This window comes from Osmia lignaria, chromosome 5 (assembly GCF_051020975.1).
Source record: "Osmia lignaria lignaria isolate PbOS001 chromosome 5, iyOsmLign1, whole genome shotgun sequence".
Lineage (NCBI taxonomy): Eukaryota > Metazoa > Arthropoda > Insecta > Hymenoptera > Megachilidae > Osmia > Osmia lignaria.
In genome coordinates, this window is record NC_135036.1 from 5,681,787 (window position 1) to 5,702,551 (window position 20,765).

The 20,765-nt window shown below is 32.3% G+C and overlaps 4 protein-coding genes across 13 annotated transcripts; 1 reads left to right on the forward strand and 3 right to left on the reverse strand.

The window, feature by feature from the left end:
• Positions 1–15: 15 nt before the first annotated feature.
• On the reverse strand, positions 16–2,237 carry LOC117607926 (uncharacterized). Its single transcript, XM_034332196.2, has 3 exons — positions 1,641–2,237; positions 493–1,564; positions 16–418 (listed from the first exon to the last, which is right to left on the reverse strand). The coding sequence occupies exons 1-3, from the start codon at positions 1,857–1,859 to the stop codon at positions 120–122; spliced, it is 1,590 nt and encodes a 529-aa protein (XP_034188087.2). The 5' UTR covers positions 1,860–2,237; the 3' UTR covers positions 16–119.
• Positions 2,238–2,391: 154 nt separating this feature from the next.
• LOC117607860 (uncharacterized) lies at positions 2,392–9,574 on the forward strand. The gene is made up of 15 exons (XM_076688292.1): positions 2,392–2,466; positions 2,897–3,074; positions 3,200–3,319; positions 3,998–4,111; positions 4,239–4,473; positions 4,898–5,175; positions 5,803–6,106; positions 6,197–6,315; positions 6,410–6,609; positions 6,684–6,799; positions 6,905–7,861; positions 8,665–8,896; positions 8,970–9,134; positions 9,202–9,311; positions 9,391–9,574. The coding sequence occupies exons 11-15, from the start codon at positions 7,729–7,731 to the stop codon at positions 9,555–9,557; spliced, it is 807 nt and encodes a 268-aa protein (XP_076544407.1). The 5' UTR covers positions 2,392–2,466; positions 2,897–3,074; positions 3,200–3,319; positions 3,998–4,111; positions 4,239–4,473; positions 4,898–5,175; positions 5,803–6,106; positions 6,197–6,315; positions 6,410–6,609; positions 6,684–6,799; positions 6,905–7,728; the 3' UTR covers positions 9,558–9,574.
• A 142-nt stretch (positions 9,575–9,716) lies between these two features.
• Positions 9,717–12,132, reverse strand: LOC117607859 (CDK5 regulatory subunit-associated protein 3). Its single transcript, XM_034332044.2, has 9 exons — positions 11,976–12,132; positions 11,723–11,897; positions 11,415–11,653; positions 11,084–11,354; positions 10,892–11,022; positions 10,537–10,818; positions 10,250–10,461; positions 10,010–10,181; positions 9,717–9,936 (listed from the first exon to the last, which is right to left on the reverse strand). Exons 1-9 carry the CDS (start codon positions 11,979–11,981, stop codon positions 9,865–9,867), a joined length of 1,560 nt encoding a protein of 519 aa, XP_034187935.1. The 5' UTR covers positions 11,982–12,132; the 3' UTR covers positions 9,717–9,864.
• A 2,874-nt stretch (positions 12,133–15,006) lies between these two features.
• On the reverse strand, positions 15,007–20,710 carry trbd (ubiquitin thioesterase trabid). 10 transcript variants are annotated; one of them, XR_013062193.1, is made up of 10 exons: positions 20,563–20,710; positions 19,788–20,438; positions 18,360–19,411; positions 17,990–18,271; positions 17,580–17,781; positions 17,169–17,446; positions 16,861–17,090; positions 16,345–16,784; positions 16,184–16,266; positions 15,007–15,249 (listed from the first exon to the last, which is right to left on the reverse strand). XR_013062193.1 is itself a non-coding variant. In XM_076688302.1 (10 exons), the coding sequence occupies exons 3-9, from the start codon at positions 19,079–19,081 to the stop codon at positions 16,188–16,190; spliced, it is 2,229 nt and encodes a 742-aa protein (XP_076544417.1). In that variant the 5' UTR covers positions 19,082–19,411; positions 19,788–20,438; positions 20,563–20,710; the 3' UTR covers positions 15,007–15,249; positions 16,184–16,187. The 10 variants fall into 10 exon arrangements, 9 of the variants coding, with proteins under 9 accessions (XP_076544417.1, XP_034187974.1, XP_034187979.1 ...); XM_076688302.1 differs by having other exon boundaries at positions 16,349–16,784; XM_034332083.2 differs by having other exon boundaries at positions 15,007–16,266; positions 16,349–16,784; positions 19,891–20,438.
• Positions 20,711–20,765: the final 55 nt, after the last annotated feature.

Consider the following 20,765-nt stretch of genomic DNA (forward strand, 5'->3'; position numbering starts at 1 on the left):
CGTCTTTTATACCTTTGATTAAAAAAAGAAAATTCATTTGTTTCGTATAAATAATGTACATTGGTAATAAAACAAGTAATACATGTAGTAAAAATTTTGTTTCTTGGTTTTATTTGAAATTATTGTTTAAATATATTTACAAACTCATATTTGCGATCTTGTCTCCTTACGCGTTTACATTTTTGGCGGATAGAGTGTACTTTCGAGTGTTTTCTGGTAAATATGGAACGTTTGTATGGAAAAGAAAAGAAATTTTTTGTTTTATGTTGTAATCTGTGAGATAGAGAAATGCACCTTGTACATCTGGACAAATCGTTATTCACTAGTAATGGACATAAAATGTGTCTCCACTTTACACCATCTTTATATGCATATTTCATGTAATTAATTTCTTGAAACCTTTCAGTATCATGTATACCTAAGTAATATGTAAAAAATTTAATGTTCGTTATCAGTATGAATTAGGAAATACATAGAAGAAGATATAAATACCTTGACAGACGATCCTTTGATCGAATTCATCAATTAGTTCTTCTATATCTACTAAGTTTTGTACTTTTAAATGTTTCCCCTCTCTTAAGAGGTTGTGAATTAATGGGTTTATTTCTTTATTTACAACAGCGCAATGCAACATCATATCACTCTTTATAAACACTTGTTTCTCTGCGAAAGGCATTCCACTTTTTGTCATACCCATGTATAGGTATACTATTGTTGTTGTATGACCTTTTGAAGTTACCAAGCAAGACCAACCGCGTGGTAATAATACTTCTGTACATACTTCAAGTAAATCTTCAAATAACATTTCATTTTTATCCGTATCACTGTATACAGAATAATGGGTGTCTAGTTGATCATAGTTTGAATTATTCACTATTTGATTTTCTATGTATATATTTTCAGTGGCATTAAAATTATTATCTGTCGATTTCTCCTTGGAAACGGTATCTCCTCTTATTTTATGATTCAACATCGATGCATTATCTTCGTTGGAGGTATTAAAATCTTTAAAAGAAGAATCCAGTACTCTGTTAGATACATCAGAATAAGAATCTTCTTGACATATTTCATTCTGTTCTTCTGTTTCATCTTCCACTTTTATATTTTCTATCAAATCTTGGTTATCGGATAAAACCTCTTCTTTTACGCATACTATTGTATTTTGTTTCGTTTGATTTGAATTTTGTTTAGGGGATTCTTTATTTCTGGGTTTATTGTACGATATGTTATTAAGACTTGAACCATCCTCAGATAATTCCATATCATTTTGCAAATTCCTTTTGGAAATGTAACTATAGTCTACAAATCTATGCGGAAGCTGATACAATGATGAAATTTTAGGATCTTCAGCATAACTTATTTGTAATTTTCCTTCAGTTCTAGGTATCAGGAAATTTTGTTCCTTTTTCAACAAACCAGGTGTTCTTCTTGATTTAAATGGTGAATAACAATTTATATTTACATCAGAATCATCAGAATGTTCTTGAGACTGGGTATTTCCTTCAAGATGATAATTTCTTCCAGGAATAGCCCCTGGTCGTAATCTACATTTCTTATATTTAATCTGTAAAAGAAATGAAGATAGAAGGTAAATGAGAACAATAAAATATAACTATAATATCAAAGCTATTAATACTTACTGTTATTACATGTGGTGGCACTCCACTAACCCAGTGGGTAATGATATCATCTTTATGAAAATGTTTACTACAAACGTAGGTATCATCAGTGACAGAATAATTTTCAATGCCAATAGCACTTTGCCACTTTTTACGTAATTCTGGGTCCTTAGGTGCTGAGAAAAAGCTATAAGTATTCCTGTAATTGGTTTCCTTACACAATACGCATTTACGCGTCATAATGACACTACGAACTGTATTTTCACGTTGTTCTACTTAAATATTACAATTGGTATTTATTATATACATTATGCGCTATGCCATGAGCATACGATTATTTAACTTCAAACAGTAAATCACCGAAATCTATATAGGTTATAACATTTTTACATTACAATTTCAGTTAAAAGTAAACTATAATTACTTATAACTTCGATTAATGTCATTTACTATTATTTATATAGAATTTTTCAGTTAGCTAAGTTTATCAAACACATTTGTTGAACATATTTTTTTAAATAATCGTCCCATATATTTTCGTTCAACAATACTCCTCAATAAGAGATGTCAATACTAAAACTTAATTTTGCAATACATTTTGTACAATTAATATTTCGCAATATCAAAAAGTCGCAATGTCAACAGAAAATTTCAACAAACTAACATACAATATTTGAAAGCGTTTTTGCAACATTTTAAAACGCATTATTTATTTGGATCCGAAATTTTTAGAAGACTTTTGCTGCCCTCTATCGACAAAGTTTTACATAAACATGAAATCGCCTGTTTGACAAAGATTCGTTAAATAATTAACACTCTAAAAAAGTAGTTTATTTGCTGATTATAGGTAAACAAATATTTATTTCATTTCTTTTGTATTTCTCAGATATTTATAAGTTAATTGCGACGGGCTAGCTCAAATTGTTATAGCGTTTTCGAATCCATAGAATGAAGTTTCTTCAAATATTAATTTTAAAATTTCAAACAAGCTGTAATATTATTGTTTAAATTAAATTAGATTTGCATAACATTGTTCTTGCCTCAGGAAAACCCAGAAATGATTTAATTCAAAAAAAATAAATGATAATTTTCTATTTTAGTAGTTTCTCTGCTGACCGCTACATTGGCGCCAGCGATGCTGTTTCTGCTGCGAACTTTTTAAAATATTGTAAAAGCGTTTCGACCCTTAAATTTCAAATCAGGAATGAAATGCTTGGAGTAGAATATTTCCTGTATATTTTAGTGTAAGTAACAAAGAACATTGTTTCTTTTCACAGGATGTGAGGTATTTTAAAGGTACATGAACAATACGCGTTTATAGAGCATGTGGGATCTTTTCAGCAAAGAAAACACATTGTTCAGGGGCACATGATTCTCATTGTCAGCATCATTTTAGCAAATAACTTGAAGATTTCAATGAGTCAAGAGGAGATAATATATTAAATATATATTAAGGTATTAAAAGGGCGAAGATTTAAATTTATTGTCAATTCTGAGAAAAATATCAAAACTCTTTTTAAAATTTTATGTTTAAAATTGATTTCTTTCGTTTCAAATTTTATTTTATATGTCCGTTGCAGGTATATATTACACATTGATAGTGAAACGAAAAGAATCTCTTATACAGATTGAAGGGAACGAGAAAGCGTTGGAAAAGAAGGAAAGTTGCGGTTGTTCTTAACGGCGCCTCGACATTGAAAGTAAATGCATGAAAATTGCATAATTTCATTGGAAACGGTCAACTGATTGTAGCTCAATTATGGTTTACAGTTTTTATGACTTGTACCATAAAAGTCTGTATTCAGTGCAGAGCTCTGCCACCATGTTATATTTTTTAAAACATGGGATTTTTTTCAAAATGGTAGATGAGGAATTGTAAATTTACATATCATGAAATTGCATTAGATTCTGGACATTTCCAAATTAGCCATAAATAAATGAAACAACCTAATACTGTTTTCGCTTATTATAGGGGTAGTTTATTCTCTAAATACAGAAACTCTGGAAAATTTGTCTACACATGTTTAATTTTCATACTATAATTTTAATATCTCGTTATAGATAAAGCTTCACTTCATAAATTTGCATAAAAATTATTTTTATATCTTCTACACTTTTTAAGAAAATCATTTTCAAAATCATCTACTGTTTTGAGGATAGTTTTTACACACAGAATGTATCTCAAATTTAATATCATTTAATTATTGAGTTATATTTGAAATGATAACGTTACTGGTGAAAGTGTGCAATTGATTTTCCTATAACTTTGCGTTAGAATCCTCCAACCTATTCGAATCGAGGGTAAAATAAGCGCACTTGGTACACCACGCAAAATTACGCTACGATACGCTTGGTTTCACAGGCGATCTACTTTTCAGAGATAACTGGAGTAATTTACATATTTAGATGAACTAAAATCTTTGCCTGCTAGTGAAGAGGTATAGAAATTTTCCTAACGAATTTACTGTAATTCACGTTTAAATTATGTAAAGGTAAATAAAATTTGAATTATGAAAAATTAAATATTAATATTAATTATATAATATTAAAAATGAATATTAATAATATTTCATTTTCTACTGAAAGATATGTTTAAAATATTGATTCTAAATTTTTCAGAATAATTATTACACATTTTAATTCAAGAACAAACTTGCAATTTTAATTTGCTTTTATCCTGATTGCAACGTGGTCAGCTATGTTCTCCAACAAACGACGAACCATTTTAAGTTGTGCAACGTTAAATGAACAGATTGCATGCAATCTAAACCCACACCATCTTCAAAGGGCACTTTCTCACGATGTTCTTTCATGTCTACAAACCTTTAACAGCAATTACGTTGCACGGAATCAGGTATCCACAAAAATCTTAGAAACAGCCAAGAGAAATCAATCTCACAGAAAATCTCAGACTACATTTCATCACATAAAACTATCGTGAAATAATACTTATGTTATATAGATTCAAAGCTTAAAATTTGTAGAAAGTAACTATGCAATGCTTTTATTAATAATTTTAATATAAATTGATTAATTGTTATAGAACCATCACTGTGTATTACACTGTAATTGATGAAGATTCTTTAATTATCAATTAGTTTGTATTAAGAATATTAATGAAATATTTATATCATAATTTTCTTTATATTTTAAGCTTTAAATTGATGTATCACACGTTCATTTTTGTAATACTTTTATGTCATGAAATTGATATTTTCAAATTAGCCATACATGCAACAATCTAATACTATTTTAACTTATTATTATCTTTCTTTCAGGTCTCGAATTTTATTACGGAATATTATCGAAGAAGGTGTTAAATAATTTCACTGAAACTGAAATGGATCGTCACGCTCGGCCAAAGAATGGTAAATCTCATTTCACGGATCCATCGATTCCGGGAAGAGTGTTGTAATACAGGAAACGATATACGCAACAGGGACAAAGGATACTTAATGAGGGTGAAATCGTTTTCAATGTTCATTCTTCGACGAGCCATTGTTCTATTTTGGCGCTTATCGGTTGTGCATTAGTGCGATCTTGTAGTTTCTTGTAGGTAAATCTTGTCTCACTCTTGTTCTTCTCTTGTGTGTAAGGAAATTTTGAAATCACTTTTACTTAATGGCATTGTTGCTAGAAAACGAAAGTTTCATGGTAATTATTTATAAAAATTGGCAAAGACGAGCATTCTTATTGTAGTTTATAAAAAGGCAATGAAACTATGTTAAAAATTTATTTTAAATGATTAATATTTTACTGTAAAACATTAATTCAATTATATATTAATTTAAACAAGAATTCTATAGTTGCATAACGACTATTTATCTTCTCATTCATTGTCTTCAGATGGTAGATCATTTGCAGCTACTGACATTAATTGCCATTAATTTATGTCAAGTAAACGTAACACAATCAGTAAATTAACACGCTGAATGCCACAGTGAAATTGAAGCTCTAATTATTAAGAATAGAAATAGTTAATTTTCAAATTTCAAATTTAAAGCTTTCTATTTACTATTTTACATTATTTGTACAATATCAATATTATTAAAAATAATGTTCTTCTTTTGTAATTTGCGGTGCCAAGCACAGGTGACCCCAATAACATTCAACGTATTAATAATAAGCGTTAGTTATTAATCGTATTCATATGGTATATAGTTTCTTTCGATTGCATTTTTAGGACTTCACGGTGTATCAAACATCTGTTACATACAAAGAGTACCGCTAGAATCGAGCCAGCAGATCCACTCACTGCGAATACCAGCAAACCAGGTTCTTCTATTTTGCTGCTGCAAGTTGTATCAAGCAGTCGGTTAATAGGTGAATTTACTGTTCTCGATACTTAGCCATTGGCACATGACCGATATTTCAGATTCCAGAGGGAAATTATGTCATGAATGTAGCAAGAACGAAAGCACGTAATATCTCTTCATTGTTTTGAATTATCAAGAGTTAGAAGAGGATTAGAAGATTAGAATAATCAAGTATTGAAATATTTGTACAGTAACAATTAGTAAATAGTAAAAAATTAAAATTGATTTTAAATATTATTAATATCACATTAATTTCTCAAGGTAGTAAATGGAAAGTTTAAATTGGAGAATGAAACACTTGCATTCGGAATAATTACAATTACAACGCGTCCACTTCACCGTGGCATTTAACGTATTAATTCTTCAATTGAATCAAGAAGGTATATAAAAATACTCAACACAGAGAAATGCTTTTTCTCTTTTGTACTAAAATAAGAAGAGAAATTCCAGTTCTGATTATTTTGTCTTTTTAAGAAACTGTGCAGCGTTAAGAGAAATCTGAACGTCGTCATTTGCGCCTGTCCTTTACCCTTTGAGCTTTGTCTGAGGAAGACATGAGCCACTTAAAAATCAGGTCGTATCTACAATCAAATTTCATTTTATAGGAACAATGAGAAGGTACTGTCTTTATTGTCTTTTCATCTACAGAGACATATCTAGGAATTAGATGAAAGGTATTTTCTTATTGAATTAGATTTAATAATATTGTTCATATGAATTAATAATTTGATAAATTATTATTTTACAGAAGCTTTGAGGACTTAAAATTAAAAAAGAGGATTTAAAAATGAAATGGAAACTTGAAAAATCAGAACTATGATAAATTAATTATTTTAAACAAATTATCCACAACCCAAGTACCAAGTAATGATTTTATAATAAGTATATTCAACAAATTTCAAATGCCATTAATTTAAACATTAATTTAAGTCAAATAATAATCAAACGCTATTCTTATTCCTCATTTAGTTCAAGAAAAGTTGAAGAAGAAAATCATGCCTTTGGGAATCTAGCCATAAAGATAAGACATCAAACTGAAATCTCGAGCAACAAAAGGTGAATACGTTGCGGACCCTCTCTTCTTCGAGGAAGTCGCCGAAAGTGTAACAGTAGGTTTCTCAGAGCTCCCGGTGGTTCTCCGGATGAAGAGGATCCAGTCTGGGTGTTGTTACTCGACTGCTTCGTGGTAGACTCGAAGGTAGACCCGAGGTCACGAAGGTTCAACAGTACAGTGGATTAAGGATCGTCAAATGAGCTGGTGCATGGTGGAAGAAAGGATCGTAGATGATCCAAGTTTGTCCGATTGGACCAGTCAGTGTTTCTTTCACTCTCCTCTAGTGTTAACAACAAACGTTCTAACTCTCTGATTTTGGAGAACGCTGCATCTTGTTGTTTCAATGATTTATTTAATTTTTATTTAATCAACAGTGGAAGAAACGAGAAGAAGAATGGTACATAAGTGAAGAAATTTAAAAATTTTATTGTGCTTTATTTATTTGGAACTCTGATCTTTTTGTGATAAATTTAAATTTCTTGAAATGTTTAATTTAATTTTGTAAGACTAAGAATTTTCTAAATCTTCTTTGAAATGAAGAAGATTATTTTATAAAATTTCAAGCCCAAGGAAAATCTTATGAATTCTCTTCTTAAATCGTGATGCGTTCATCAGTAAAACGCAACGATTTTTTTATTCAAGAATTTGCGAATCTGATTGATCTATTGTTGGATATGTTGAGAACGATTCGTAGCTGACGATTCGAAACTCGTTTTTCGTATTTGGGAAAACGTACTCGATGAATCGTAAAAGGATCAACGTTGCATTGATTCCTCATGGCTTTGATTGGCCACAAATCATAAATCGTTGGAGGATCATCGTCTTTCTGTCTCTTATCACGCTTATAGCACTGCCCTGCTGTGACAGTCGTGGTATGTAATAAAGTTTTATTAATTATTTAAATTTAATTCATCCTAGGGTCCATTGGTGCCTCAGGGGGTCTACAAAGGCTTTATAGAGTCCATAGAACCTTCATAGCTTCTTATAGAGTCCTTAGGACCATCATAGTACTCTATAGAGACCATAGGACCTTCATAATTTTTATAGAGTCTATAGGATCTTCATAATTTTATATAGAGTCCACAGAACCTTCATAGCTTTTTATAGAATCCATAGGACCTTCATAGATTCTTATAGAGTTCTCAGAAGCCTTATAGGGTCATCATATAATAGAGACTTCATACCATCTTTATAGACTCCATACAGGTATCATAAAGTCCTTATAAAGGCCTCACAGTTTACACAAAGACCTCATAAAGTTCAAACTAGGCTTTGGATTAAAAGATAAACGATAATAAATGATCTGTGATAATCGAATCTGTTTACCAAAGAAATTCCATTACAAAGGGCATAAAAATGCAATGAGCCATCAAATTACAGCTTCTCAACACGTTTAAAATATCTTTACTTCTAATGGTCGTTAAGCAACTTGTTTTTTACTGTAATAATTATTGTACGGTACTCTGTAAGCGGAAGTGTGCCTCGCTTTTATAGAACATGGTGCAGCAAGCGTGAAATAAAAGAACGCTCTTGAAAAAAATAGGAGAAAAAGTGCGTTTTCGAGCGCAGTCAGATATTAACAAGTGGACTGAAGAAAATAAATTCTAATGTTAACGATAAAAAGAAATTCATTCGGTAATTTAGTCTTTTATTTATTATAAATTTCAATGTGCAGCTAGGTATACTCCAAGTACCCAAAGATTGACTGGGAATAAACAAAAGTACAAATTATATAAAAATAGACCACTAATTAATTATGTAGAAGATGAGTGGGAAAAAGGAAATCTTCAGATAGAAGAAAGTGACAAATCTTGGAATTCAGTATCTATCCAACAGCTGAAGGAAGATATTTACATGCATGAACCTATTTCTGTTAACGTTACACACAATGATACAAAAGAATTATTGTAAGTTTAATATCTTACTTCGTTACACTTAATAGCCTTGTTATATATTTTAAAAATATATATCCTGTTTTAGGATACACAGCGAACAGAATTTATCACATAAGAGGTTTAAACGCGGTGTGATACATCTTTATAACATGATAGTTTGTGCCACTGGATGTAATCCTTTATCTTATAAAGGATATGGATGTTATTGTGGTTTCTTGGGGTCGGGATATGTAATAGATGGAATAGATAGGCAAGACTTCCTTTAATTTATAAAGTTATATAAAATTTATGTTTAAATTTTTTATAACTTCTTACAGGTGTTGTAAAATGCACGACTGGTGCTACGATGCTACAGACTGTCCAATGTTCTCAGAATACTTTGTACCATATTATTGGAGATGCTACCATGGTTATAAACCCATATGCGGTTTGTCTGATCTAATTTATATTTCTTATACATTTCTTATTAATCTATATTTATTCAGAAACATATATTATTGCTATAGCTGTTGAACACGGAAACTGGAGAGGATCTGGATCATGTGCTCAACGATTATGCGAATGTGATCGTTCGTTTGCTGAATGTTTAAGACATTACCCTTGCCCGACGACCAAAGCTATGTGCACATCGTCGCCTTGGAGATTGGTACAAAACCTTTTCATGGTCATGTAATTATCTACATACAAGGTATGATCAAAAAATGGGAAATTAATTTACAATTTGGTAATATTACGTTTATATGCCAAAGATAGCAAGGATGTACATTAATATATATCGTAACATCTGTTGCAACAAAAGGTACAAATTGTAATTAAAATAACATGTCATTTATCTTTATTGCGTTACAAGAGAAGTATATATTGCAATATAAAAAGATGTGTAATAAATATTTTACACAATACGTAATACCGTTTACTTCCTTGTTTTGTAATAAAATCTTATTTACATTGAACATCGTTCTGTCTTTAATATTAATTATTTACAAAGCACTTATGCCTCCCGTTAACCGCACAACCCTATTTTTATACTTCTTTGAAATATCTTTCTCTATCTGGAATTAAGATGAAAAATTCCATGGGTAAATATTTCACTAATAAATTCAGTTGATAAACTGTGATAGATACCTCTGATTGTAATTCTTTTGTTCTTTGTATGAGCAGCTGTAAGAGGGGTCGAAGAGTGGCAGCTTGTTCCGCAGTAGCTTCCCTTTTCTCTCTTACACTCTTCTGTAGAGCTATCATCTTCTCAACTAAACTTAATTTCTGTTTTAAGGATAAAGCCAACACGTCCACGTACCTGTAAATATAAATAATTATTATTTTCTTATGAATAACTCGTACAAATAACACTATTATCTTAATTACCTTGCAGAATGTTTAATATTGTGTAAGTGCTGAACTTTAGTATTTAAAATTTCAGACAAAACAACTTGAACATTATCCAACATATTTTGAGTACTTTCTAGCGTTGAATGTTGTAGACTAGAAGATGAATCTTGCAACTGACTGAAGCTCAAAAAATTCACATTATCATTTCCTTTAAACTCGTACAAACGTAATTTGAGAAATGCCTCCAGCTATAGAAGAATAACAAAATTTAAACCATGAATCATTAGAAATATCATATGCATACTTCAGTAGTTCAAAAATACCTCAAACAATTGATTAATAAAGTCATCTCTAGTAGCTGGATTATCAAGAACTCTGTACGCTTCGGTACCAGTAGCAGTTCCACCCTCGTGACCAGCTGCTTCTACAACTATACCAGATTCTTCTAAAGATATATTATAATCGATATCTCCAGGTGGTACCTCTTCCACATTTTCATCGCCCCAATCAATGTCACCCTCAGCATCTAAGTTAACATCATCACCAAAATCTATACCTCCATTTTCTACACCTCTATTTATATCAATTTCTCCAAAATCGATTCCCTGAAATCATTTTGACATGTATACCTAAATCATTTAAAACATGTTTTAAAATATTTTATAGGCATGTACATACGACATTCTCGATATTTTCGACTTTCTTTTTTTCTGAATCATTATCATCAAAACTTATATTTAATGGAGGCTCGTTAATCGATAATGGTGGTTCTCCATACATCCATTCGTATGTGGTAGTATTTCCTTTGTCTGTTTATAATATTAAATATATAATAACTGCAATAACTGGATAATTAACATGCTAACTCACCGATAATATATTTTACCATTGGAACACAACCACCATCGTGCTGTCTGCCAAGAGTATAATTAACAAAGCTGGAATAAAATTCAACAGGTTTTTCTAGAGATTTTGTTTTCTTTGCGATCTTTTCATAGATTTCAGGAAGTTCTTTCACTTTTTCTGCTAATTCTTGCTTAATTTGTTGACCAGGGACATCTAACTGCTTGCAAATGGAATTAAATTCTGACCTGGCTGTGTTTTCTGATTTTTTATAATCTGCTTCCTTTTTCTCCAAGTCCTGCCATGAAATAGATCAAGTTATATGGAATGAAATAATATCTGCCATGTCCATACTTACAACTTGCATTTGTTCTAGTTTCTGAATTTGCTTTTTAGCACTTGGAATTTCATAATTAACATTTCGTATAAGCATCTGAGCAATCTCTGCAAGGTACACATTCTCTTTTTCATATGAACTTAATATGTCTTGCCAGTCTTTCATTCTTTGGGAACCATACCTTCCAAATAAATTTTTCGTATCAGCTTCGGTTTCTTTTAGAATTTCTACTATCTTTAAACAGTGAAAATAATTTATATCTGAAAAATTAATGAAGGAATTAATATGAATAAAGTAATAAACATAACATATTACAAAATTTGACTTACATGAACCGGATAATAATTTTGCAATGCTCTCATGAACAGGCATATCTTGTATTGCATTATTAATTTTCTCTCTAATTATTAATATTCTTGCATGCCAATCTTTGTTACAATGTCGCCTATTAACTAGCCATTCTAATAATTTTCCAGTATTGATATCAATAGGTATATTTTGTTCCTAAATAATGCATGATATTAAATAAAACTGTTTAGATATCATTAATGACATTAACAAATTTTAGTATTTAAAATTTACCTCCATGATGCAAAATTTTACAGCTGTTTTATTTAATTTGTTTACGTGTTCCCTTTAACAGGTTATAACAGCTGTTACTTTTGTTTGAATCATTTTAATTAAATGAGCTTTTCGATTTCGCCGATAGGACGCGCAAGGGCACCTGTGTCCTGTGTGCCAGGCGCGAAAACGTCTTCAGTTGAATGAGATTTTTTACATAAAGGTACATTTAATTCAGTTATTAATAATTGTTTTACGCCAAATTAAATGACGGTAAGTGATTTCAAAGAATAGTTTTAATGTAAAGGAAGATATTATGTAGAATATTTTATTGCAGATGAGTGAAGATACAGTTCGGGTTGAAAGAGGCTGTCAGATCTGCCTAGAAGTTGTTCACTCATCTGTAATAAAATATTCTACATAATATCTTCCTTTACATATGGATCATAGCACGACTTCGATTCTGTTCTATTTTATTTAATTTTTCTTTTTTAGTATATACAATATATATCCAGTTAATTTATTTATAATTCACCTAATTCTAACAAACTGAATTAAATGTAGTAAAAAATCTTCTCATTCAACTGAAGACGCTTGTTGAGTAATACACATAAAGTCCCGGAGCCTTTTCTTTAGCGATAGTGTCGGTTGCCGTAGGATTTACGATTAGTCAGTAGGAATCTGGCAGTATGTATAAGATTTTCCTGTGGTAATAAAAAAAATACTGCAAATACCGATTCGAGTAAGTGTAGTAGACCGAGGTCGCCGGCGGTGAAGCGATAATTTGACTCTGTAAATTAGCCGCTTTGCGTTGAAGCGCGTCAGTCAGTCTTCGGACGTCGAAGAGAGAGGTTGGGGATATGCTCTTATTATCGACCGTGGCGCCATCTATACAAAAGTAGCGCAAACTATTCTACAACTTACCGATTGATTTTTTGAAAAAGGGAACATTGGCGCTGTCTACCGGCAAATAGCGGAAGCTCGGGGGCAACATACCGACTGCAGCGGAAATGGGTTGATAAGTCGGTAAGCAGTTTCCGCTAATTGCCGGTAGACAGCGCCAATGTTTCCAACCGATAAGTCATAGAATAGTTTGCGCCATTTTTGTATAGATGGGGATAGCATCGAATTTTATAAATATTTAATTTTTAATCATTTCTCGGCCTCATGCTAATTTTTACTAATTTCTAAAAAAAAAAAAAATAGAATCAAAAGAAGGTGTGGTAAATGAGAAAATGCAAAATTTACATTTAACACTATTTCTTTAATATTCCATAAATGTTTGATATATTATTTAAATGACAAATTTATGAACAGAGTATTTTGGATATAATTCATTCAGGGGTGTTAGGAACCCCGAAGCACGGGTGACACTGTATACCGAAATTATGGCATCCGGGGTGTCAGGGACCCCGATGCACCGCTGGCGCTCTTTACATACCGACCGTATATCATCTTGGGGTGTCAAGGACCCCGAAGCACCTCTCCAGTGCCGTAACGAGTGTATGAAGCGCCTGTGGCAAGTGTCTAACTTGCGCCTCCCCGTAATCCAATAATGACAAAAAAATTACAAATTTTAATGTAACAAGCTAAATTTTACTAAATATACAGTTGCGCCCGTGGCAGGCGCCTTCTTCACCACGCCCTCGTTGCGGCACTGTTGTAATAATTAACCGAGGGATTTGACCTTACTTTACGTAAGCCTTTGATAGTCTTACGTAATTATCACGAATTACATTACGTCGAGTTGTATAGAACATATGTAGATACAGTACCGAGCATAGTTGACTTAACTAAATCAACTAAACCCCTTTTATTATTAATAGTTTTGAGAATGTTGATCCCTGAACACAAATTTGAAAAGAAAATTGCAAATCACAGCATGTAATAAAAATAATAATTAATTTGCTATTTTAAATTACTAATTTAATCATAATAGTATTCAGAATGTTTATTCTTGAATTATTCCACTAAATTAGATTCCATGTTTCTGCGTCAAAGGATTAATCATAAAAGGAATAATTTAATGACATTCTAAAACTGGATTGAAAATTACAATTTAATTAATTCACCACGATACTTCTTATTATGGATTTAATAATGTTGATGATAATAATAATATAATATACAATATAATATAATAATCATAGTAATTATAATAATAATAAATCGTCATTTAGAATTATTGTACATCGATATATTATTTAATATAATCTATTTCATATACTCTATATTAATATAGACTTCTATCTGATTCAATTAAATTCTTAAATCTTTATATCTTTTTTTTTTTCATTTGTTTTATCACCTGCCGAGTAAAATCCTGGCAACACGAGCGAGAAACACTTACATTAACAATGGGGAAAAGAAAATACACCACCACAGAGCGTCGTTACAATTTTCTTTCTTTTTTTTACAGATTATTCCGCCGTGCCCGAGAACGCTAAAGTATCGAACAAAATTTTCAGAAAAGAAAAAAAGGAAACAACTATACGTTGTTAAAACTACAATTCTCTGTAACAGCAATAACACAAGTAAAAAAGAAAGAAAAAGGAAGAGAAAAAAAATGGAGGAAAAAGTACATACAATGCAACAAGATAATAAAACATGGATTTTCTTATATTCTTTACGACACGGCGTTGTATCGTTAAACATTATGGAATTGACTTTGAACGTTCTTCCATTTTCGAACATTGTCGAGCCTTGAAATCACATATACGAGTTGCAATTAGAAAAAAATAAAAGAAAAACAAAAAGAATAAACGATGGTGCTAAAAAGGACTAGAGAACTATGTTAGAATTAATCAAAACGAAGACTAAAGGTTAAGCGATACCATGTGTAATAACGCGTTCTCGTTAAAAAGAAACGTTATATTTCCCTCTTACGATTTTTTGTACTTTTTTGATTAGGGTTCATTATTTGGCCGAGCTAGTTACCATTAAATCTTTGTCCATCTCGCGAATACGTCGTTTACTATAATAGGCGTAACTCTCTTTTCTTGGTGCTTAAACTGTACTACTACTTCTTGTTTCTTTGTTCTCTCGTATTCGCTTTCTTTTTTTTTTTTTTATAAAAGTTCTATTTTACTCCTACGTTCGCAGCAGTGACTACACACCTTGTGTACGATTCATCCACTTGCACATTTTTGCTTCTCTTTATATATGTATATTTATATATATATATAATGCTTTCACTTTCTCGTCACGCGGAGTAAAGTACAATCGGTACTTTTTTAACATTAAACGTATATCGGAAGCGGTCACAGAAAGAAAGAAAAACACAAAGCTCCATCACCTGTCAGAGAAAAGTGTCGTTGTAATTCAGCTTTGTCTGGGTCTCATTTTTAACGCTAATTAATAGCAGCTTAACAAGTATTTGAAAAAAAAAAAAAAAACGATTATAGAATCCTTCTTGACCCTTAATTACTTATCTTTATAAGAATCACATGATCTGTATCAGACAAAAAGTACCACTGACGCTCCTATTAATCTTCTTAGAATTTATACTTTTATCGAGCAAATAAATTTTCTCACATTTAACAAACGAGAATCCTTTTGTCCTTAATTTCTTCTATAATATAACACAGTATATTACATAAATCTTCGTGTAGCGTTTTGAAGAAACAAATTCGATTGCCAATGTTTTTTTCTTACACAGAATTTGTTTCATCGAATTTCATCTTTCTTTGTCACTATCTCTGTACATCGTTGAGGATTTGAAATCCCCCAGTGACAATGATTCATACCATATTTTCAACAATGTTTAATAACTTTCTCATTATAAACAAATTAAAAAATTAATTACATATTCTCTTGTGATATAATACAATTTTTTACAGAGCAAACGATTTAAAAGAGCGCTCTTGTTTGCCGTAACGAAATTCTATTCGTTAATATTGCTGATTTCATAGCCCCATGATTATACCCAATAAACGATAATAAATGAACATAGAAAATATTTATAAAAATTAATAAACATTCGATATAATTAATAGTACGAATCGAGAAGAGATTTTAAACGTTCAGTGGTTTCAATATTAATATACAAAAAATCGTGCAGAAATAATACATTGCCAATAGATGTATGTATCCTGATATCCGCACACTTCTCTTTTTTTCTGTTATTCTCAGAAAATTATGGATCTTCGAGATCTTGTATTCCGAATGGTTTTAAGGAAATTATGGAGAAAAGTCTTCTCGGCTGAATTTAGTAACTTAATCAATTGCACCTCGTTATTCGTCTTCCGTATCACCGTCACTACTGTAATCTTGTAAAATAGCTGGTCTCAAAAAAGGTGCATTGTTGGTTTGACTGTAACCAGCATAGAACATTGAACCATACGCGTAACATTAAGGAAGTTGAATTAAAAAAAAAGAAATGATATCTTACTTACGCGAGTCTTCGATAATGATTTAACCATTCTTCCAACATTTGTGCTACCAATAAAGGTCTTTTATGTAATTTTTGTTGCGCAACAAGAATGCCACCTTCGGTTCTACACACGTCAAGCCATTCATTTAAAATAGATTCTTCCCGGCCCACTTCTTCCGGGCTCAAAAAATGTATTGGCAAAAGTTTATGTTCTCGGTCCATCAACGGCATAAATGTAGTCTGCATTTGTATTTGTAATTGTTGAAGTGGACTATTGCCACCACCTATGCCTACACCGCCGTGAGATGAAAGAGGCGGTATTCTGGACGATGCATAAGGTTCGATGGGAACTAAAGCTGTAAAGTGGCCACGAGTATAACCTAAAGCAATAGGCGATCGAATACAAAACGAAGGTTCCCATAAAAGTGGAAGATAAACACCTTCAAATCTTGCATAACCTGGATGAGAAATATTCTATTTAGTTACACGATAAATGAATAAAATAATTTTATGTTCTAAACAGGGAATACATACCTATATCTTCACCACGAAAACTTTTAACATATTTTACCCCATAAACAATAATAGGTCGTCTTAAAATGTGGGCAAGAGCAAATACGTGTAATTGTTCCAAAGCGCTCCCTGGCTGAGCAGCCGTTGCTAATAAGCTCTCCCAATCTTCTTGCCATTGAGTTTCTTCTAATGTAAAATCTAACATTCTAGCTGCTTGTGATGCTTCGTATTCTCTCCACCGAGAATAAAAACTGCAATAATGAAAGGTTGGTTAATAAAGAAACATATGAAAGAAATAAAAAAATGATTTAATTGTAAAGATTACTTACAATTGGCCAGCTTGTTGCAAAGAGTCAGCAAGAGCTCTTCTCAAAGCATTATCTCGATCGAAAACGCCCCAAGTAGCTTGCATTGCTGAATCTAATAAACAGTCTCCAGCAGATCTATTCCAAAGTGCGTGTAAACGACTTCCTAAACGTTCAGTAATTTCTAAAGACCAATTTAATGCTGGAGGTTCTCCGCCACCGCCTTCTAACTGCTGTTGAGCTTCTTTATCTAATAATTCTTCCAACATTTGCTCTTGTACTATGCTTGGTAAATCTTCAACCTAATAATTCATTTTGCAATTTTGTACATGAATGTGTTTATCTTACTTAAACTATATCTATTAAATGAGTATTTTATAACAAACCCTAACATCCCATAATACCCGAAAGAAAGAATTATAATGTTATAGTAACCTCAGCAGGCAAAGCAAATGTAGCTACATCAGTGACAAAATAACATGGGAAAGAACCCTTGCGCAACCGGATACTATTAGTAACATGTCTGCGTATCTGAGCAGCCAAATCAGGTGCAACGTAACTCGGTACTCTTTTTATTCCAGAACCAGAGCCTTCGATTTGTGATAATAATGTTGCTAGTATATCCTCCCTTTGAAATCTGTCAAAAGTATGACAAATTGAATAAGGAACAGTTCAAAGATATTATATCTCTCGGTAATAGTTCATTTATTATGGTAGATACGTATTGAACAAGTATGAAACATTGCCAAAAAATATATATATATATATATACATTTATACAATTATATAAAATCAGCTAAAATAGATTTAAAGAAATCCATTGTTAAAAATTACTTCTCACTGACCTAATAGCTAAATGTACTAATGTATGTCCAACATCAAAAGCGCTACTTCTATTTAGAAGCAGAACTTCTGAATGTGTCAATTGACGAGCAGGATCACCACCACTTGCCAAATAAGCTTCGACAGGTGCATTGTCACCTTCCACAATGCCAAGACACGCGTTTAACCAGCACCAATCAGTATGACGCCTTAACTGTTTTAGTCTACGCTCATAGTCACAATTATTTGGGGATTGAGGAGTTGATAAACTGTCATTTCTGCTATCGGGATATCTATTTGAACTCCTACAATATAAGAAAACTTATGATACATCCAAATAACAATTTATCGACTAATATTTAGATTATACCAAGCAACAAAATATATATTTACCTTCGTCCTACGGCAACATTATCGTCTCTTTGAGTCTGGTGAATATAAGGTGCATGAGGCGGGGAAGGTAAAGCGCGTTGACTATGATCTCTCTCTGGACTTGGCAAAATAACACCCACATTGTTTGAACTTTTATCTCTCCTATCTTTCTCCTTCGGATTACCGCACATCACACACTTTGTAGCTTTCGGCCAATTTTCATAAGTACACACAAGACAGGACCACTTTTCAGGATGTAAATTAGCTTGTAGATTATAGTATCTTTCTGGATGTAAGTTTATCGGAGTAGGATTAGATCCTGAATTTGGTGGCGGATCCCCTAGCCTTAGGGGAGCTAGATGTTCGTGTAAATTCGAGGCTATAGAGTTTATCGACTGATTAAGACCACTAGATTTTTTGTTTCCACACTGAACACAACGTGTGGCATTTTGATAGTTGAGATAGGTACACATCGCGCAAGACCACTTTCCCAATGGTACATTTTGACTATAGTTCTGAGAACCAAGATTATAAGAATCTGTTGGACTTAAATGAGTTACCGGACCAGACGCCACATTCGATCCAGACCTCTGCGGACTTGGATCTCTTAAACGGAAAATATCTTCCCCTAATAAAGGTTTGGCACCTCTGCACATCGTGCATTTCAATGATGAAGGCCAATTTTCGTATGTACAATATTCACAAGTCCATTTTGATTCTTCTTCTTCAAGCCTGTTACTCATTTTCTTTATATGGCCCTTTATCTTGTAAATTCTATCGTCTCTAATGCATAGACAATTGTAACGTTGATATCGTGTTTAAATATGTTTTCAATGCATAAACTTGGCGTCAGAAATTATATTAAACATCTGATTAATTGATATTGCATGTATTAGCAAAATTTTGCATATTTTTTTATCATACAATATGGAGGAAAAGTAATTTCCATAGATATCAATGATATTATACGCTTGTCATTTAATAAGGTTTTCATGTCATGTATTAAACATGTTAATCGAATATAAAAAAATAAAAGCTGTCACAAGAATGCGAATGTAGACAGCTACCAAAATCTGGAAAGAAAAAAAGAAAATGTGTAACTGATATGCTTAAAATACGGCTAATATGTAATATAAATAAATATATATATCCTTAATCAAAAGTAAATAATAATCAACTTTATTAATTCATATAATAATTTAGTAGCCTTAACAAAGGATTTACATATGCAAAATAATATATAAAGTAAAGAAAAATAAACTCGTTGAAAGTGGCAATTTATTTACATAAAATAGATTCGAATCACATACAAATAACATACATGTAAAAATCATGACAGGGCGAACGGACGTTTTCGAAGAAGCCTGATATTGAATTCCTCGACAAGATTAAGCGTTTGAAAAGCAAAACGCGGTAAACTCTAATTGGAAGTTTTAAAATGTGACTGACCTCTGGTGCTTTTATGTCGTATAAGCGTCGCGTCAAGAAGAAATGTAGGTAGAATTTACGGGTAGAAAAGCTTATACACGTGGTAGATCGAAATTGGGGCTACCTGGCAAAAGTCGAGCCTGGTGTCCCGAAAGTTGCTGTCACGCGCGAATAAACTCCATCGAAGAAGTACTATGCGTATCGGTCGACCGCTGAGAAAGTGAGTTGAAGACAGACGTGGATCAGAGGTATCACGCACTACGGCACTACAGCAGCCCACTTTAATCGCATTCAACAAGAGAAAAGGTTAAAAACACAAACGCATAATAGATTTTTTCGCGAAGACGAAAGCACGCGCCTTCAATCCTCGCGTTGGAATCGGAGTAATCTTCTTCCCCACCGAGGAAGACCCGAGGCACGTCACTCGTCGAACGGGTGAAACGCAACGAGCGAAACGAAACAAGAAACCTTTCTCTACACACTCACTCACTCCTTAAAAACAAACACGCTATCTTCTTTCTGGCTGCACTTAGCGCCTTCTTCCTTTCTACGAATCAAAGGCAGTCATGATGTTTTCCTTCGTACTTGCATGCAAAGCTGCGAACTTCGCTAAGAAAATAGGTTTTGACAATCATCCGCAAACAGATGTCAGTGTTACCAACGTCATTTCATCTGTAAAAAGTCGCCATTTCGTGTAGTTAGGTGACGCGATCCTCTGACACGCTCCATAACTACAATTAGCTTATCTCCATTCAATTAACATCTTCTTAATAATAATTACAATGTTCATACTAACGATTTTCTCATCCCAACGATGAAAATTGATGAATAATCGCGAACGTTTCGTGTATGGTTACACTGACCGTATCATATCCGCTTCCGGTTTTTAAGATGCACTGTGAACTTCTCTTTCTTTTGCCCTTGACACTTTAATACTAATTGCGAGCTATTTAACTACTTCTGATGTTCGAAAACAATAAATTGATCAGAGATTGAATC